The sequence below is a fragment of the Python bivittatus genome, unplaced genomic scaffold (genome assembly GCF_059951505.1).
Source record: "Python bivittatus isolate LINGU-HERP-01145 unplaced genomic scaffold, Pbiv_v1 ctg000960_np1212, whole genome shotgun sequence".
Taxonomy (NCBI): domain Eukaryota; kingdom Metazoa; phylum Chordata; class Lepidosauria; order Squamata; family Pythonidae; genus Python; species Python bivittatus.
Window position 1 is genome coordinate 12,248,752 of NW_028277124.1, and position 17,214 is coordinate 12,265,965.

Genomic DNA, 17,214 nt, shown 5'->3' on the forward strand with positions numbered 1-17,214 from the left:
AGCAGAGATCTTGCCCTCTTCAACTTTTTCCTTACCAGCAGAACTAGAAATCCATAGTCTAAATCTGACTGTAAGAGCCATTAAGCCAACATATAAGTCTTTAATTTCAAATACCTATAAAAGTGATATAAGTCTAGTTCAGTGCTCCTACAAGGAAATTGTGTGTTTGGGACTAAGAATGGCTTGGATAAATTATTTGAAACTGCAAAGTACATTCTCCTTTCTAAAGATACTAACTGGTGGAAACAAAGAACAGGACCACAGCCTTTCTAACCCTGCTTAAGAACAAAAGAGAACCTTGCTGAATCAGACAAAAGACTGATTCTTCAGGGCCAATGAGAAATAATAATATTATCACTAGTACCTTGTCCTTGCCCAACATGACTGCTTACTCCCCTTTTGAGCTGCCTAGGCTGATGGCCAACACAATGTCTTCTGGCACTGAATGTTTAGTTCCACTTGGTATTCTCCTGGTGAACCTCCATGAACCACTGCCAGGGTGATTCACAAGTGATGAATCTTTCTTCGCTTTCTTTACACAAAGGATTTATGAGTTAGTTGCAAGAAAACATTCAGGATAGGAAAGATATCTAGACTTGGAATACTTTGGGTTCCTATCTTAAAATACAGGGAAGGCAAGATACAGCATCAAAAATGCCACAGCCTTATTTCTCTTCAATCCTTCTCAGTTGAATGCAGTCTCTATTCTGTTGAGATAGAGAGGCAGACGCTTCAATATTCTTGCACTGCATAAGGAAAAAAGGGGAGAAGAGAAAAAGAGCAAATGTTTTTTCCCCAAGATGTGTATTTGATTGATTAATTGATTGATCGGTTATGTGCCATTAAGTCAATGTTGACTCTTAGCAACCACATAGATTGATTTTCTCCATGAATACATATTACTTTTAAAAACTATAATCTTTTTTTGCATTTGATTGGCACATGATGTCACGTGTGTCATCATTGCACAAAAAGAATGCATTTGCACAATGACATCATGATGCACCTGACTTCATGACTCCTAACAGGCTCCTCTTCTTTGATCCAGAGCTACTGGAACCTCTGGTTCCTTTTTGTTCTGATTTCATGTAGTATGTGAACTTAGCCAGCAAACCACAGTTATGTATACCATGCCTTAAAAATGGTGTGTGAACCTAGTGTTAATAAGGAAATTGTATCAATATTTTGCAACATTCCCTCCCACTCTTTCTCATCGCTCTCTGTTGATGGGTAGGGAAAGCTGCAGATAAGGAAATTTGGGTTTGCACAATGAAAGGAAACCTAAAACAATTTTATTTTCAAACCAGCACTCGTTCCTTCATGATCCTGGAGCCGTGCCTAAACTTGCCAGATTTTTGCTTTCTTTTTAAAAAAGCAACTTGACACAGCAGCACAGTAGATGGGCAGTTAAAATGATGATCTTATGGGAGATTTATTTGCCTGTATGAATCAACCAGCATTCCTTACAACAGCAGATTATTTATCTTAAACTGCAGCCTGTGCTCCTGCCTGGCATATGTTTCTTTCATGGTGATAAAACTCATGTGGCTTTTCCAACTAACTAATGCTCTCACATTGTAAACATGTTATATCAATATATGCTACTTAATTATGTTAAATACAATGTTTAATGTTTACTTTCATAAATATCCTCATAGCTTTGGAAAAAAAATAGTGATGCCTTAAAACTGAAGAGCTCTTTTTGTGGGATTTCAAGATGAGCCATTTAAAAAGACTTTTCTAGTTTTCAGATCTTCTAAATCCTCAAGTGGAGGGATGCAATATGTTCCATGAAAGAGAATCTCCTTTTGTGTGTGTGTGTATGGACACGCTATAGTTTATGTGACTGGGTTAGTACAAAGCATGGGGATGGGTTTTGTGGATCTGGGTAGAAAAATGGGATTTAAATCAAATTAATAATAATCTGGATAAAAGGACAGCATAATTTATTAAAGGTTTTCTTTAGCCAATCTCCATAGTTTCTGTTCAGATTTTCTCAGCTACCTTGCTATGTCCCTCTCACAAGATGGTAGATATATGGTTGAACTGTATTCTTTCAGCAGAGCGCTTAAACCCATGTTTATAAAGAGCCCACTTGAGACCACCTGCAGGTCTTCCGGAAGCCAGGTGCCTGGTCTCTGCTGCAGCTTCAGCCAAAGCATCTGTGGCGAGCAGTGCGCAGAGGCCAGAGGAGAGGCTGCCCCTGCAGCAGCCTGAAGCTTCTCATCACCAACCACATCACTGATGAAGCATGTTGGAGATGCATCTGCGGCAAGCATTGTGTTGGGAGAAGTGGGAAAGTACCGCTTTCAAGCCAGAACAGCTAAAGACAACTCTAAGCTGCCTTAGTTATGCACTGGGGGTGAAATGAAGGCCATGTCTTGAGGTCTCAGCAAAAAAAGGCAGTTAGTAGGGCATGTTTGTCCCCATGGCTAGGGACAAGGGAGGATGACCATCTATGTACAACATACAGACATAATCTAAAAGGAAGAAATGGTAAAGCATTAGTAAGTCAGATGAGATTTGTTTCATTCAGAAATAGCTTTAATGCTAATCAATGGATTAGCCAAAACTGTGATGACAGTTATTTTATGGGGGCCTTGTGTTCCACAAAGGCCATTTGTTGTAGTCTAAATGAGTGAGGCTACAAATCCCATCCCTCCTGTTAGCATGATAAAGCTATATAAATATGATGAAAATAAATTCTTCATCATCATCATCATCCTTGGGAAAGACTTGATAGGTGGATAAAAATGCCAAATCCAGTCTAAACATCTGGCTGACTGTGCGACCAACAACAACAACATCATCCCCTGGCTGAGATTGATGGGGTTTGTAGTCCAACAATTAGAAGACAAAGTTTAGGAGAAGCTCCACCACAGGCCAAGCTGGGAATAATGAGGTAACCTCATTTTAATAGACTAATCAGGCAGACAGGGATTCACAAAAGTCCATTAAATACAAAATGCGTCATGGTGGCAATTTACATCCTTTGAGTACAGCAGTGAAGTCCTTTGTGTAAACTGATGTCAACTGACTTTGCATACAAAGGATTGAATTGAATGGCAACAGCTGGAAACTGGGTCCATCGCATGTGAAGCCTGCAGTATTGAGATTTCCCTGTGTCTGGAATGCTTATTCAGGGAACTGAAGAGAACAGGCCAGTGCTTAGACCTACGAGGAAGGGCCACGTGCAAGTGTCAAGCTGATGGACGTGCACACATTGCATAGTAGTCAAGTCTGCCGTAAGCTGCACGTACACAGCTACATCTGGGATTTTTTTTTGCAATTCATGCTTCTTTTTCTTTTTTGTCATTTTGGACTGTACTGATGCAATTCCTAATTCCTCCTTAGTAACGTATGAGAAATATGTGGCTGAAAGCAAGTTATTTGCTTTATAATCACTTGCATCACCAATAAAAGCTGCAATGCTTTGTGGCTGGAACATTCCTTGCAAAAATGGTATGATTACTCTAGAGCATCTATGGCGAGTAGCTTCAGGTACTGCATTTGAACATATCCTATGCTGTAACACAGAACCCTCTTGAAGAATTCCTTTTCTCTGCAATAAGTAAAGGATATGTAATGAGATTGTCAAACACATGGAACCTAATAATGTGATTACTGATGATGGTGGTGTATTTGCTGACACAATCTAAGATGGTGGCCATATTGCTTACAGATTGACCAGTAGTAGCCAGATTCTGTGATACGCATTTATTTATAAAGTTTGTCTGTGTTGTGGTTTACTGTGTATTTTCTACATTGATGAAAGAGCACAACACTGTGAAAAAGAGTCTCTTCTCAGCCTCATTAATTCATGAAGGATTTCAGGACACATTGAAATCTCAAGTGGCTGCATGCCAAAAGGACCGTGTCCTTTTCACTTCCTGTTCCTTGGTCTTAATCCTGAGGTCCTCAACTTCCTTGGCACCCCCCAGGCTCTTGACCTGATCTAATTCATTTTTTATAAATTACTATAAATTAAGTGGGAAGCTGGTATGAAGCAGAGCAGAGTATGTGCCTTTCAAGGCCAGTTGGAAGTTTCAGTTGGTTAGGTGTTGGGCGCTGATGGATTCACCTCCCTGGTGGCCCCTGCAATTTAAGCGGCTGATTTCAGCCCCTAAAGCCCATGATGGCCACTGGGTTACCTACAGGACCACATCTTTCCATGGGAGTGGAAGCAGCTGAAAATGGAGCTTTTCCAGAGGGTGTTTGGGGCGTCATTCGAGATGCTGTTCAGGTTGTAGGTCTTTCTACTTTTGATTGTTATTATTATATCTTGCTTTGTTACATGTTGTGAGGACCTGAGACTCTTTTTATGATTGCAGTAGGATATAAATGTAATAAATAAATAAATGAAATTATATGGAATATTCCTTAGTCCTACTTGGGCCACATGCTTTGTTGCATCTGCCTAGGATAAAAATACAAAGGTCAGTTTAGAGGGCTTGTAAGTCATACAGTGACCTTCCCTTCTGGTAAGGGGGTTCTGTATGATGAGTCCATCTTATGCATGGTGTAGACACTTGTAGCAAAGGGCCCCTATGTGGTCTCAGATTCCAAGGGGCAGCCACCATCCTGCAAAGGCCAGGGCCTCATAACTACCATTTGGGTTCCTGCATAGGGGCAGGAGAAATGTTCCTGTATAGCTTAGTAGAAGGCAGGATGGTAAGTAGTTTACTCTTTGTTTAGTTTCCAGGGCATTCAAGCTTTGTTGGCAAAAATGTGCCTTGTGGCACATTTGCTGCTGTCAAAGGTGTCTGCGGGCTGTGGTTAAAAAGAAAGAAAAATCAAGATGGTGGCAGAAATTAAAAAATGGGCAGAGCTTCAATCACATCATTACAGCTGCCTTCCTGACTTTTTTGACCACATCCCACAGACACTCCTGGCTGCTGCTAAGAGAGGCAAATTCACTGTTTTTTAAAAAAATGGGATAGAATTCATCCTTCAGCTGTCTTGCAAACTATGAGCATCATAGTTCTTGGAATCCATCCTCCTTTTATTCTTCCTTGCCACCCTCTGCTTGGCCGGTGCACCAACCCTGCTGTTCTTGGACTCAGGTGACCTGCCTGCCCACCCAATCCCTGATTTCCTCTGCCCTTTCTCAAAACTTCTGTCGTGACCCACAACTTCCCTGCCATTCCTCCCATCTGAAGCTAAAATATCTTGGTAGTGTGTTAAAAGCCAGCAGAGTGGCCCAGCCCGCCTCACAGGCTGTTGTTGTGGGGAAGCCAGGAAGGAGAACATTAGGTATGCTGCTTTGAGCTGTTCAAAGAAAAAGCGGATATAATAATATTAATATTATTATTAATAATAAAATATCATGCACATAGACTGAATCCAAAGAAGACAACTATTTAGAAATATATTGCATAAGCAAAACTTTTATCAAGTGGATTGGAAACAACTAGTTTTATTTCCCTATTAAGACAAGATCATTTTATTCAAACTGCAAGGCCCTAGGCAACTCATGACTAATTAGAAAAATAAAGCAAGTTTGATCTGTCTGTCCTTGGTGCCCTCCAAAGATCTCAAGGTGCCATATCTAATTCTCCCTTTCATAATCACTCTAACCACTTCCTCACTGATGATTTAGAGGGTTTCTTGTTATTGTTACATCATCACAACCATGGCTGAATTGCTCTAGAAGACACAATTTGTCCCTTGTCAGGAAATAGGATAAGAAGTAATTACACTGATCTTGCTGACTGGATGGAAATGGGAACTGAGACTAACCATTAAACCACCATAAAACCCAGATTGGGTGAAGCAAATCATAACAAAGAAAAGGAACTATGTCTCAAACAAACACCAACATGCCAGAGGCTGGTTGGATCGAGGAATTCTTGCTTGTTCCTACCCTCAAAAACATGGTTTTCATAGAATTAAAAGCTATCTTTTTCTTACAACTGCCAGGTTTAACTGATTTGTTTTAATTTTTTTAGTCTTTTCCCCCATCATTTGGTGTCAGTATTTCACTTTAAATGAAAGATTTGTACGCAAGAAGGAGCTCAATCTGTAATCTGTAAGTTTTTATTCTTCCTAATTCTGAAAATACAAGGCTTCTTGAAGATGGTAATGATATAAAAATCAACATCATAATATACGATAAAATATTTCTCTACCCTATAAATAAAATACTACGTAGAATGGAGAGATGGGCAAAACAGAATTAAAAACAAAACAAAACAGAAAATATCTAGCCAGCAAGGCCAAAACTTTGCTAGAACAATAAGTCTTCAGCAGACAGTAGAAGACAGAGAGGAAAGGGCCACACAATCTTTGTGAGCAGGAGAGGCAGTTTACAATCTGGACCTGACCAGGGACTATCCCTTTCTCTTATTACACTAAGGTGGAAACCGAAAGAATGCTCTTCTATAGGAGCACTGATAAAATGTAGGGTTTTAACAGTAATTACTAACATAGGGAGAGGGATTAAGATGGCAAATTCAGTGCTTTTAACTCTAGCCCAGCAAAAAAAACCTTCCCCAAGGTCAGGCCAGCTCATTCAAGTGTTCTTATGACATCTCCAACCATGTCTCCTGCAGTGCCAGGCAGAACAGAAAATCCAAAAATGTTGGCCTCCTTTGTTACAAGACTGCAGAAATGTGCAGCAGTAAAAAGAAGATGGCCATAAATCAGAAAAGACATGCCAATAAAAATAACAGAATAGTAGAATATTAGGAACATGTAAGTATAGGCATTTAAAGGAACAGGATAATAATGTCGCAGAAATTAAGACCTAATATGTTGCAGAAAAACACATAGGTTCTTTTGATACTGTGCACTGAAAAAAAGCATGGATTAACTACAAATGAGTTCCCTGATAATATGTAAGGTTACAAAATGTTCTATATACTTAGAATATCTGAAGTCAAATCCAGCAGAATGTATGAAAGTAAATTATCTTGTAGAAAGATCATGGCAAAAACTAGAAACAGAAATTGTTTGCACAAGGTCAGGCAAATTATCTGTTCTTTGTAAACTACTACAGTAGATACTGAATCTAGAAATCATACAGCTAAAAGACACTGTATAGAGCACAGTGATCAATCACCTGAAGTTCATGCTAGCTTAGCAAATCATTTACGTCTAATGGACTTCATTATATGAAGTTCAACAGAGCATTTGCCAAGGAATCGAGATTTAAGATTACAAGCACCAAGCCATGTTTCCTACAAGCCAGTGGATTAGAGGAAACATATGTACAAATAATGAAAAACATGTTGAAACAAGAACAATAAAACCTTCAGGATATGCTTCTGAATGTGTAACTAGAGAAATATACCCATGGTATCCCTTGCACACTCTTGAGCAGAAGGCCAAGGTCATATAACAAAGAACATTGCATCAACTGACAGCTCCAGTGCAGAAAAATGATGTCAGATGCAGATCAAACCAACTAAAGGATCAAACAAATGATTATGGCTGAAGGACAAAGAACCTAAAGCCATTACAAAAGTGGCAATGTGTCCCAACAGAAGAAAATGAAAACCCTAAGATCCCAACAACGATTATGGACAAAGCTGAAACTCCCAAGATCAGATCTGCAGGGATGGCTTGGGTGGGCCTTGGATGTACCATTTCCTGCTCTGTTAGGATGAGAGAATTCTCTGCCGGCTCCTCTCTCCCCCAGACAGTCAGTTGTGTTCTCTTCTCACTCCTTTTGCTTTGCTTACCTTGGTAGCCATCAGCACTACCAAACTTGCTCTTATGGTGGGTTCCTGCACACCTGTGTTGAGAGACTTCTTTTAAACCACTCTTTTCTCTGACCCTATCTCAACCATCTTCCCCTGTCACCTGTCTCTGGGCTCTTAGCATAAGTTGTTGATACGGGAAGGCAGACTTCATATGTGTGTGAATGAGGATAACTAGTGAGCTAAGCAACAGGTTCTTACACTGTTACTGAAGAAGGCATTAAACCCACCCAGAGATGTTTTTGCAAACCTGCTGCATATATCTTGATGGATACATTGACTGCTGTTATTCAGTTTTTGAATATGAGAACCTGTCACAATACCTCTGTCTTATTGGATTTCTGTGGTCTCTCTCCCCAGATGGGCACACTGTTCTGCGTCATATCTGTATAATTAATAGTGGTCGTGCAAACAAGAGTTCACTCACTGATCAGTTCTGAAGAGGCCACATCATGCAGCTAAAGGACACAACGTGGACTTTTTTCTTTGTAATGTCTGATACCAGCCTGAGGGACACACTGGGACTTCCCCACTTGGCCCTTTCTCCATCTGGAGATAGCCGCATCTCATGAGAATTTCTCCACCCAGATCTCCAACCCAGCCTCCTTAAATCTGCAGAATGGAGAAAGCCATTATACAATGGGCTACTTCATGTGACAAAGACATTTAAATTGTATTCTTTTCTGTTTTGCAAAACTGCAGGCTAGGCAAATCTGAGGGCCCTACAACATTTGAGCCAAATCCTTGACCTCTAATATATTAATGGCTGCAGGTATGTAATCCCCTTCCTTAAAGACAAAGAATTTGGGGAGAGCTGTGACACTTCTTTGGGTGTTAAGTGTATCAATAGTTCTAGTGTTTATGAGAGACAGACCTTTGGCAAGCACCATAACTTTGGTCTTTCTAAAGACAGTACTTAATTTCATTGCTTTTGTGGGGTAAAGTCCAAGAGGCTGACTTCTCTCTGAGGTTTCCACCCGTAATTTCTTGCAAAAGGTTTCAGTGACAACACCATGATCCTGCAGACACTACCAAATTGATTATCTCTGTAAGGGCTGAAATTGTCAAGACAGGAACTTGTGGTGCTCAGGCCAGACAGAACCATTGTATAGACAGTGAGCAGGTGCCTCCTAGTCTCAAGGTTGGGTGACAAATGGCCCAAAGTTTGTTAACGAAAAGAGAAGGGGAAAGAGACTTAGGATTTAAACCTTGAGGCTGGTATATCTAGGGCATGATTTCTGTTGTCTGCAGTAAAACAACTTATCTTGTTTTGTCAAATCTGCAAAGTGTCAGTTCTTAACTAGTTACTGTGGTTTCTCGAACTTAGGGATATTTCATTGTCCTTGTGTGAAGCCAGACCCTCTCAAACTGCGACACTGAGCAGACTTCAAGAGACAATTATATAGCCTAGGACATACTCTCCATTAAGACCATTTAGTACTGGGCCATTAAGAGTAAAAAATGTTAGTCTATTCAGAATTAGCTGTTGCTTTTATCTTAAAGAGTAAACCATCTGCAGTTCTCCTTCTGGATACTTTACAAAAGTTATTTCAGTCTTGCTGTCCCACCTATACTGGTACTTCCAATAAAGCTCTCTGAAGTGCAAGAAGATGCCCAGGATAATGACATCAGGATGTTGGTGGATCCTGACATTTTATAGAGGGAGGGAGAATTTGACACAGAACTTCTCTTATCATATAGTTTTGATTGTTTTGATTCCTGGGATCATGGAGTAGCTACAGAGAAAAGCTGTGTGATAGCAGGCAAAGATGCAGCTGCTTTAATAAACTGCTGACAGATTCTATATTTGCATCCTGACACATTCCAAAGGTGAAGCATGTTTTTGAAATAAAACTTCAGAGGCCTCACAAATGATGATGATGATGATGATGATGATGACGATGATGACAACAATGATGATCAGAATAAGAATGGGTCCTCAATCATGTATCTTCTACACAGACCTGCCATTTGATACCATTGTGATTTAACAACACTGAAGCCGAATTGTAGCCTTTTTTTTTTTTTAAATCTCCATGTTTGTCTCTTTCTGTAGAAATAAGGATTGCCTCAAAGTTTGGGAACTATTTGAACAGGCTTTTGTGTACAAGGATCCGTGCAGCATGACGGAAGAAGATTATCAGCCTTTAATGGAAATGGCAAGACAGTCCATCCCGTGCAACAAGGTTTGTTGTGCCAGTTGACTTCCAGAGCAAGGGCCGCGTCTGGGGTTCCCAGTTTGCCTTGGCTTCTTCAGAAAAAGACAGTAGATTTTTTTTTTGCCTTTCAAGGACTAGTTAAGGGGAGGAGCTGTCCATTATTCACAAGCATATGTTAAACGTGAAAGTACATTATCAGAATGATTTATATTGTTAGCATCATAAAGTTGTTACATAAGTTATTTGCAACATTTACATCATGATGTCATTACCCAGAAGATGTTAACTGGTTCTCAAAAATGGTCCGTTGTGTGAGAAGTTGGTTTCATTATTGCAGATGAGTGGTTCAGCTCCCCATCTTGCTATTCCATTTTATACTAGACTCCTTAATTTTATTTGTGTAAGAGGTTGAAAAGATCAAACACCATAACAGTTGTACTGATTTTTGTTTCTGCAGCAGAATTCTTTTTTATCCTCTGCAGCCCTTTCCATCCATCCATCCATTCATCCATCCATCCATCCATCCATCCATCCATCCATCCATCCATCCATCATCAGAACAGAAATGTCTTTTTCTGTGAAAAAGACTTCTGTGTTACTATCCATTTTCAAGGTGCTTTTGAATAACCTTCAAAATATTTTGGTGGTATTTTTTATTTTACCTTCTAATTGCCAGGTGCCCAAGGATAAACTGCTCTTATATTCCTTTCTCCATATTTGAAATATGGACAGGCAGTCTACCTACCTGTCCATATTTTAAATCGGTCAATCTTCTTTGGGGATTATATTTGAGAGGTGTGAGATGTCAGAGAAGATATAGCTCATTGCATAAATTATTGTACAATGAATGAGATAACATGCACACATCCTTCTTGGCTTCCTTGCAACCAAGATAAGTGACATGATCCCAGATTCCAGGTATAAGAATTTTCCCAAAGTTCTTTATTAAAAGAAAATGGAAAGCAAGTTTCTTTTTGCCATCAAATGGGAACAGTTGAAAAAAGCAAGATTTAGCAGACAATGGATAACTTTCAGGGAGAATTGTTCCTTAACTGTTGGGTTTGAGTGTGTGTATGTGTGGGTCTTGAAACCACGCTGACATTACAGCTTTGTTCTATATTGTTGGTGGTACTATCATTGTAGGATGACATCATAGGCATCTATTAGAAGCCACAATGAGGTCTCAACCAGCATGATGTCATCAAGTAAATTATGTGAATTTGTGATATCTCTCTCCCCGCCCCCCTTTGTTTGCCCTCTGTGAATAGCCTAGGGGTTAACATTAAGCATTTATTGAATTAGATGATAGAGCATATAATAAAAAAATACCCTAATCAAGAAAGATGTAGTAAGCAATAGACCAAAAGATGCAAAATAAAAACATTGAAGTAGGTTAATAATAGACTTATTAGTGATAATATTTAATAAACCATTCCCTAAGAGATGCTTCCTTAAAAAGGGCTGCAGTTTCCACACATTACGCATGCTGGTCTGGGAACACACAGATCAGAATGGAATGAAGGCCTATCTGACAATGTTCCAGAAGCCCTGGTACGTCAAGAAAATAAGTCAGTGGTGAGTGTCTCAAGTTTAAAACTTTGGTTTGAAGGTGTCATCAGATATCACATTTGTTTCTGTCTCAAGGCATGAGAGTTTCACTTCCGTTGAGGGGCACCATAGTTGGGTTGGGCTTAGGACATCAGTTGGCCTTCATCTGTGCCTGTATTCCAGAATAAAATGGCTGAGGTCCTCTAGATTACTCAGAGTTATAACGCTTGATAGAATTTCCAAATACAGGGGTTTCCATCATTAGCTATGTTAAGATGGCTACATAGGCAACCCCCAGCTCTACCTTGTCCCCCCTTCCACCACTCTCATTTTCCAGTCTTTCTGAGTTTGCACTCTGGTGGGCTCAATACTTACTTATTGCTGGTCTGTATATTTTGCTTAATATTTTGCTTAATTGCCTCTCACAATCATTTGGTAGGGAATAGTCCCCAAGGAAGTGGGAGGGTGGAAAGGGAGTCAGCCCATTGTAACCCATTGGCTAAATCCACACATCATGTGAAATCACAGTTTGTTTAATCAAAGTTTACCTGAAATTGGATTATATAAAATTGGATTAGATCCACATAACACATTAAATCATTTTTAATCACCCTTATTGGCTTCAGTCATGGAGAAAATCTATGTGGTCTCTAGAAGTCAAAAATGACTTGATGACACATAATCAATCAAATGTTCACACAACACGCTAAGCCAACACCCAAGGAATCACAGTATGGCTTATTACAATATGTGCTCTGCTGAGATGACACATAAGTTGTCACAGTTGCTGCACTGTGGCCTTTCTTTGAGCGGTATGATACCAGGCGGATGAGTTTTTTTATATGTCATCTGACCTGCTGGGTAGTGCCCCCACGTGTGATGGAAAATGCTGCTGAAAGGGTCTCTACAGCATAGGGCAAATAGGTCAAGTGGGTGGCTGTGATGGTGTGATCAAAGTTCAGCCTGGTTTTTATGTGCATTATGTGACACACATAAAAACCAGATGTAACTTTGATTACACCATTGCAACCACCATCTTGCCCATGCCCCAGAGACACTTCTATCAGCTGTTGAAATCTGTGTCCTGGCATTACATCATCAGCTTCTACAGAAGAGCAGTGATTTTCAGCTCAGGCAGCAAAATATCCTGAATATACCCCTAAAAAGTGCACTGTCCCTGCATTTACAGGAATATAAGTAAAGATTTTTTTGCAATCTCTGGTCAAATGTACCATATGTGCAATTGTTAGGAAGAAATGTATGGGAGAAAATATCCAAGTGCTATGGATCCAGCATATTTATCTGTACATCTATTTATTTATTTTGAAAGTGGACGTGCTGCTCCTCAATGAAAGTTTTTTCCAAGACAACTTACCGCATTCTAAAATTTCCAAGCCGAAAAGCAAAGAGCAGAAACAAATGATGGAAAAGTTCCACCAATGCATAACGTTTTTTAAAAGAAGTGCAAGCATATTAAAAAAAATAATTTGGTTAATGCTGAAAGATGAAAAATGTCCCTTCCTTTTACTTGCAGTCCTTGTTCTGGAGCAAAACGCATGACCTGGTGCATCGTTACACGAAAATAAATAATGATTTCCTCACCTTGGAAGATACTTTGCTAGGCTACATAGCAGATGGGATTTCCTGGTGTGGAAACCCCTTCGATTCAGGTAGGAAAAGCAGAATTCTTACCCAGGCAGTGGGTTGGAGGGATGGTGGGAGGCAGAAATCGTATAGTATTTGGTTCTTGAAGAAGGATTGAAAACAGAATTGACCCCAAGAAATTGAAAGGGTTATTTTTACAAGGAAAATGTCAGTGAAAATACGGCATTTATTCAGTCTATAAATGCGTCTTAAACAAAGCATTTTTTCCAGTAGAGGGAGAAAATAGAACCTTGATGGATCCCGAGTGCCATTTATAGAAGGACAATAACATTAAATATTAATCCTTCCCATCTCACCTTTCATAAGTTTTCCATGTTATATTTATGTCCAAACATCTCTCTTTTAGGAGTCAACTATGAATCCTGCCCGAAATGGACTGAGTGTGAAAGTAACCCCAGTTCAGTCTATTGGAAATTGGCATCCAAGATGGTATGTTCTGTCGATCTCTTCTCAGCCTCTGATACTAAATGTGTGTAATGCATTTCAGTGATATACGCTTTAATGCAATGAACCTGAATCACCAGGCTTGAAGATAACTAGTATTAGTCATGAAATCCAGGCAGTTTCATTATCTCATAGGGAAAAATTAAAATTTCTCAGTGGGTTCAAGGTGCTGATACTGAAAGCTGGGATGAACAGGCTTGTGTTCCACAGGGTCCCCAGCTAGACTTGCTTGGGGGCTATATTAGAAATTTTGCATTAAGAAGTGGAGTCATGTATGCCTGTACCCCAACAGCAATAATTCCACTTCCCACCAGTTCGGCTTGTGATTCTTCTTCAGTGCCCCCTCTCTGCAAGCTAGCTAATTGAATGTACAAAGCACTGGATGTGCCGATGGGTGTCCACCGGAGGGTCCAAAAAGTCAAGATGGCAGCCACAACCATGCAATTGAAGCTCTGCTCCTTTTCTCCGTGCATCGAAGTATGTAAAAAAGGGGCAGAGCTTCAATTGTGCAGACGTAGCTGCCATCTTGATATTTTGGACACATGCCCCCCTCCCCAGATGACCCGGTCTCAGACACTGTGGGACTACAAAGCTATTGAAGCTGAGTTACAGTCAGAACCAACAGGCACGGAGGGCATAGAAATGTTAATGAACCATAAATATATAAAGTACAGAACTAAAATGAAACCCAGCAACCATGCAGGGGAGGGAAAGTTGTTATTTTTGCATCCTCACAAACAATAAATGGGGCAGTTTTGCTAAAAATTTCACTCTCCTAAAGCATGTCCCCTTTCTCCCATTTTGAGTTTTTAACTCTTCTTTGTGTATTTGTTTGTTTTATTATTATAATTACTGTTAAAGTTGTTTGGGTTCCTCTTCCATGAATTTTGTGATAGACTGAAATGGTTTTCAGACAGCATTGATGTAGGTGGGTAAGTCTTGTTATATTTTAGAAATTGTGGTGCAGAAATTAATGCTGCAGAAATAAGGCATTCAAACATTTGTTGTATCTCTGGTAACACAAATTATTAACCAAATATCGCTTAGATCATTCGCTGGTAGTAAGGAGTAATGTTCCTCCTTGTTTTAGTTTGCAGAAGCATCATGTGGAACAGTACAAGTGATGCTCAATGGATCAACAGCATCTGGAGCATTCAGAAAAAGCAGGTATTTTCTATCCATCCATGTGCTTAATATGTTTCTAAAATGAATGAAGAGAGTTTTCTTCACCATTTTTCACCGTTTATTTGTGGATACTTCTGACCTAGCATCGATGGTGTCAGCAAGGTATGGTCAAAAAAGTAAAGATAGCAGCCACTGTGGTGCTCATTTTTATGTGCCTCTCACGCATGACACACATTAAAAAAGGGCAGAGCTTCCATTGCACCATGGTGGCTGCCATCTTGATTTTTTTTACCATGCCCCTGCAGATATACCTGGGGCCAGGTATGGCTTCTCTGGCGCTGGGATGAGCAACCTGCCTGTAGCCTCCAGCTCTCAGCCTGATTGATGGTAAGTGGTAAGTTCAGATGCCTGTCAAGAATGAGTTGTCCTTTCCCTGGGAAGGAAGAGAAAGGAAGAAGAAGTGGAAGGAAATAGAAAGGGAGAGAGAGAAGGAATTTAAAATATGGGGGAGGGGTGAAAAAGAGAGAGAGAATATAGCTCAGCTCACCACTTGCTTCAGTAGCAACCACCATGGACTTGCAGGCCCCAGTAGGTTCCTTCTGCTGAAATGCTTGAAAATAAAAAGGAGAGCCCCTCCTTCTCTAAGGTGTCAAAAAACAAAATAAAACAAATACAAACAAACAACCATACAAAGAGTTCATAATAAACAAACCAGTGTTAATATTTGCAATAAAACTCAACACAGCATGATTAATAGGGAAGAAAAGCATGGGTGAGGACAAGGCAGGGAACATCACTTAAAATTCTGGGCCACACTCTGTTCATTTTGTTAATGCCAAAATTGAGCAACTTCCTCTATGCATTGTGCTAAGCCATATTGTGGGTCCTTTGTTTTCTTCTTAGCTTTCTGTGTGAGGTCGCCCACTATGGCTGAGAATTACTTGACGAGCATCTGACAAGCTCATCCACCATTGTATGTGGAGCATGGCAAGTGCACAGATCCACCTGTTGAAGAGTAGGGATGTATAAGGACCCATAAAGATCAAATTAGGGCCTGTTTTCTCTTCTGAAAAATATAAATATATGTACATCCAGTAACAAAGGAGTTATATTTTAATATTTTGACCTGATCTATTTGTTGAACCAAGAAAAGTTTTTGAATATGTTTCTCTGCTTTTGCTCTTTCAGCATTTTTGGCAGTGTTGAAATTGTTAACTTAAACCCAGAGAAAGTTTCCAAGATGCAGATTTGGCTAATGCATGACATTGATGGACCTCAGAGGTATGTATGGTTAGCCTTCACAGAATATAGCACTGCTTTATAGCCGCTGTTTTGATTAACATATGTGAGATGGGCAGCTATATAAATTTAATAAATAAATAAGTAAAATATATATCCAAATGACTTCTTGTTTCTCTTTCCCTAAATGATTCCTTCTTCCTTAATCGTGGTGATCTGTCTTTAGAATTACAGCTGAGGCACCATTTAAAAAGAATGGTGTTTATTAATTATACATTCATACCTACCACTATATAATTTTATTTTAGCATAAGCAACATCATGAAAATAGGGGATGAGAAACAGTAACCCCCCAAAATTGAAGGTAAGAGATGAGGAAAAAGAAGAGAAAATATAGCTACAACTCACTGACCCCAACACATCCACTAGGCCACCCCATATCTTTCTAACCTTACAAAGGAGCCTTCCTTCCACCACAGCTGCAGACATTTTCTTCTTAAACTTCTCATCTCACTCTTTCTCTAGATTTCCTTCATTCGACCCAACCATTATAAGCACTAGCTTTACCTCATACACATGTGTGTGTAATGTCACAACACATGTGCCAAAGGATGGAGCTGGCATCACAATGTTGCAATGCTTATTTCATCATTTGTCCCCCTTTGCCATCACCACAAACGTCCATGCCAACTATGACTTTCTCATTTTCTTCTTCCTCTCAACTCATTCAGTCTTCCTCCGTATCTTGGTTTTGCAACTCAATTCTCATTCTCTTTCTCTCACCAAGCCACCTCAACATGCCTTTTTCATGTTGCTCATCCATTTCTGTGGGCAGCCCATGTTCCTTCAGCACCCATTCATTCTTGACAGCATCCCTTCTGGATTTAGGATGCATGTTTCTTGAGTACCCCATTCCCATTGTATTCATGTTTATTTTTGTTTCTCCTGCCATATCCAACTCTCACTTCCCTACAAGGGTATGATGACCACAACGGTGCGATTGAAGCTCTGCTTTTTTATGTATGTTGCATATGTTACATATATAAAAAAAGAGGCAGGACTTTGATTGTATGGTGTGGCTGTCATCTTGACTTTTTGAACCCCTCTCTGCAGACACCCCTGCTCAACAGCCTGCTTAGAAGAAAAATTGAGTCTGCAAACTCCTGCCCACTATAAAGCTACACTTGCTCTTGATCACCTCTGGGACACTTTCAGACAGTCATTTTTCTCAACAACTTCTCAGCCCACTTAACAAACTAATCCCTCTATAGTTTTTGCATTCATTCTTGCTGCTTTCCCCTTTGCACTGGGGAACAATGACAGCATTTTTCTGA

At 39.8% G+C, this 17,214-nt stretch overlaps 1 protein-coding gene across 1 annotated transcript in view; it reads left to right on the top strand.

Moving 5' to 3' along the window:
• The window catches only part of LOC103059310 (ADP-ribosyl cyclase/cyclic ADP-ribose hydrolase 1), a 42,214-nt gene that overhangs the window by 13,942 nt on the left and 11,058 nt on the right, over positions 1 to 17,214 (top strand). Inside the window, exons 2-6 of the mRNA XM_088131492.1 lie at positions 9,757 to 9,886; positions 12,942 to 13,077; positions 13,419 to 13,501; positions 14,607 to 14,683; positions 15,830 to 15,922. Of these exons, the coding sequence (XP_087987618.1) occupies positions 9,757 to 9,886; positions 12,942 to 13,077; positions 13,419 to 13,501; positions 14,607 to 14,683; positions 15,830 to 15,922 (519 nt within the window). The remainder of the gene's footprint in view (positions 1 to 9,756; positions 9,887 to 12,941; positions 13,078 to 13,418; positions 13,502 to 14,606; positions 14,684 to 15,829; positions 15,923 to 17,214) is intronic.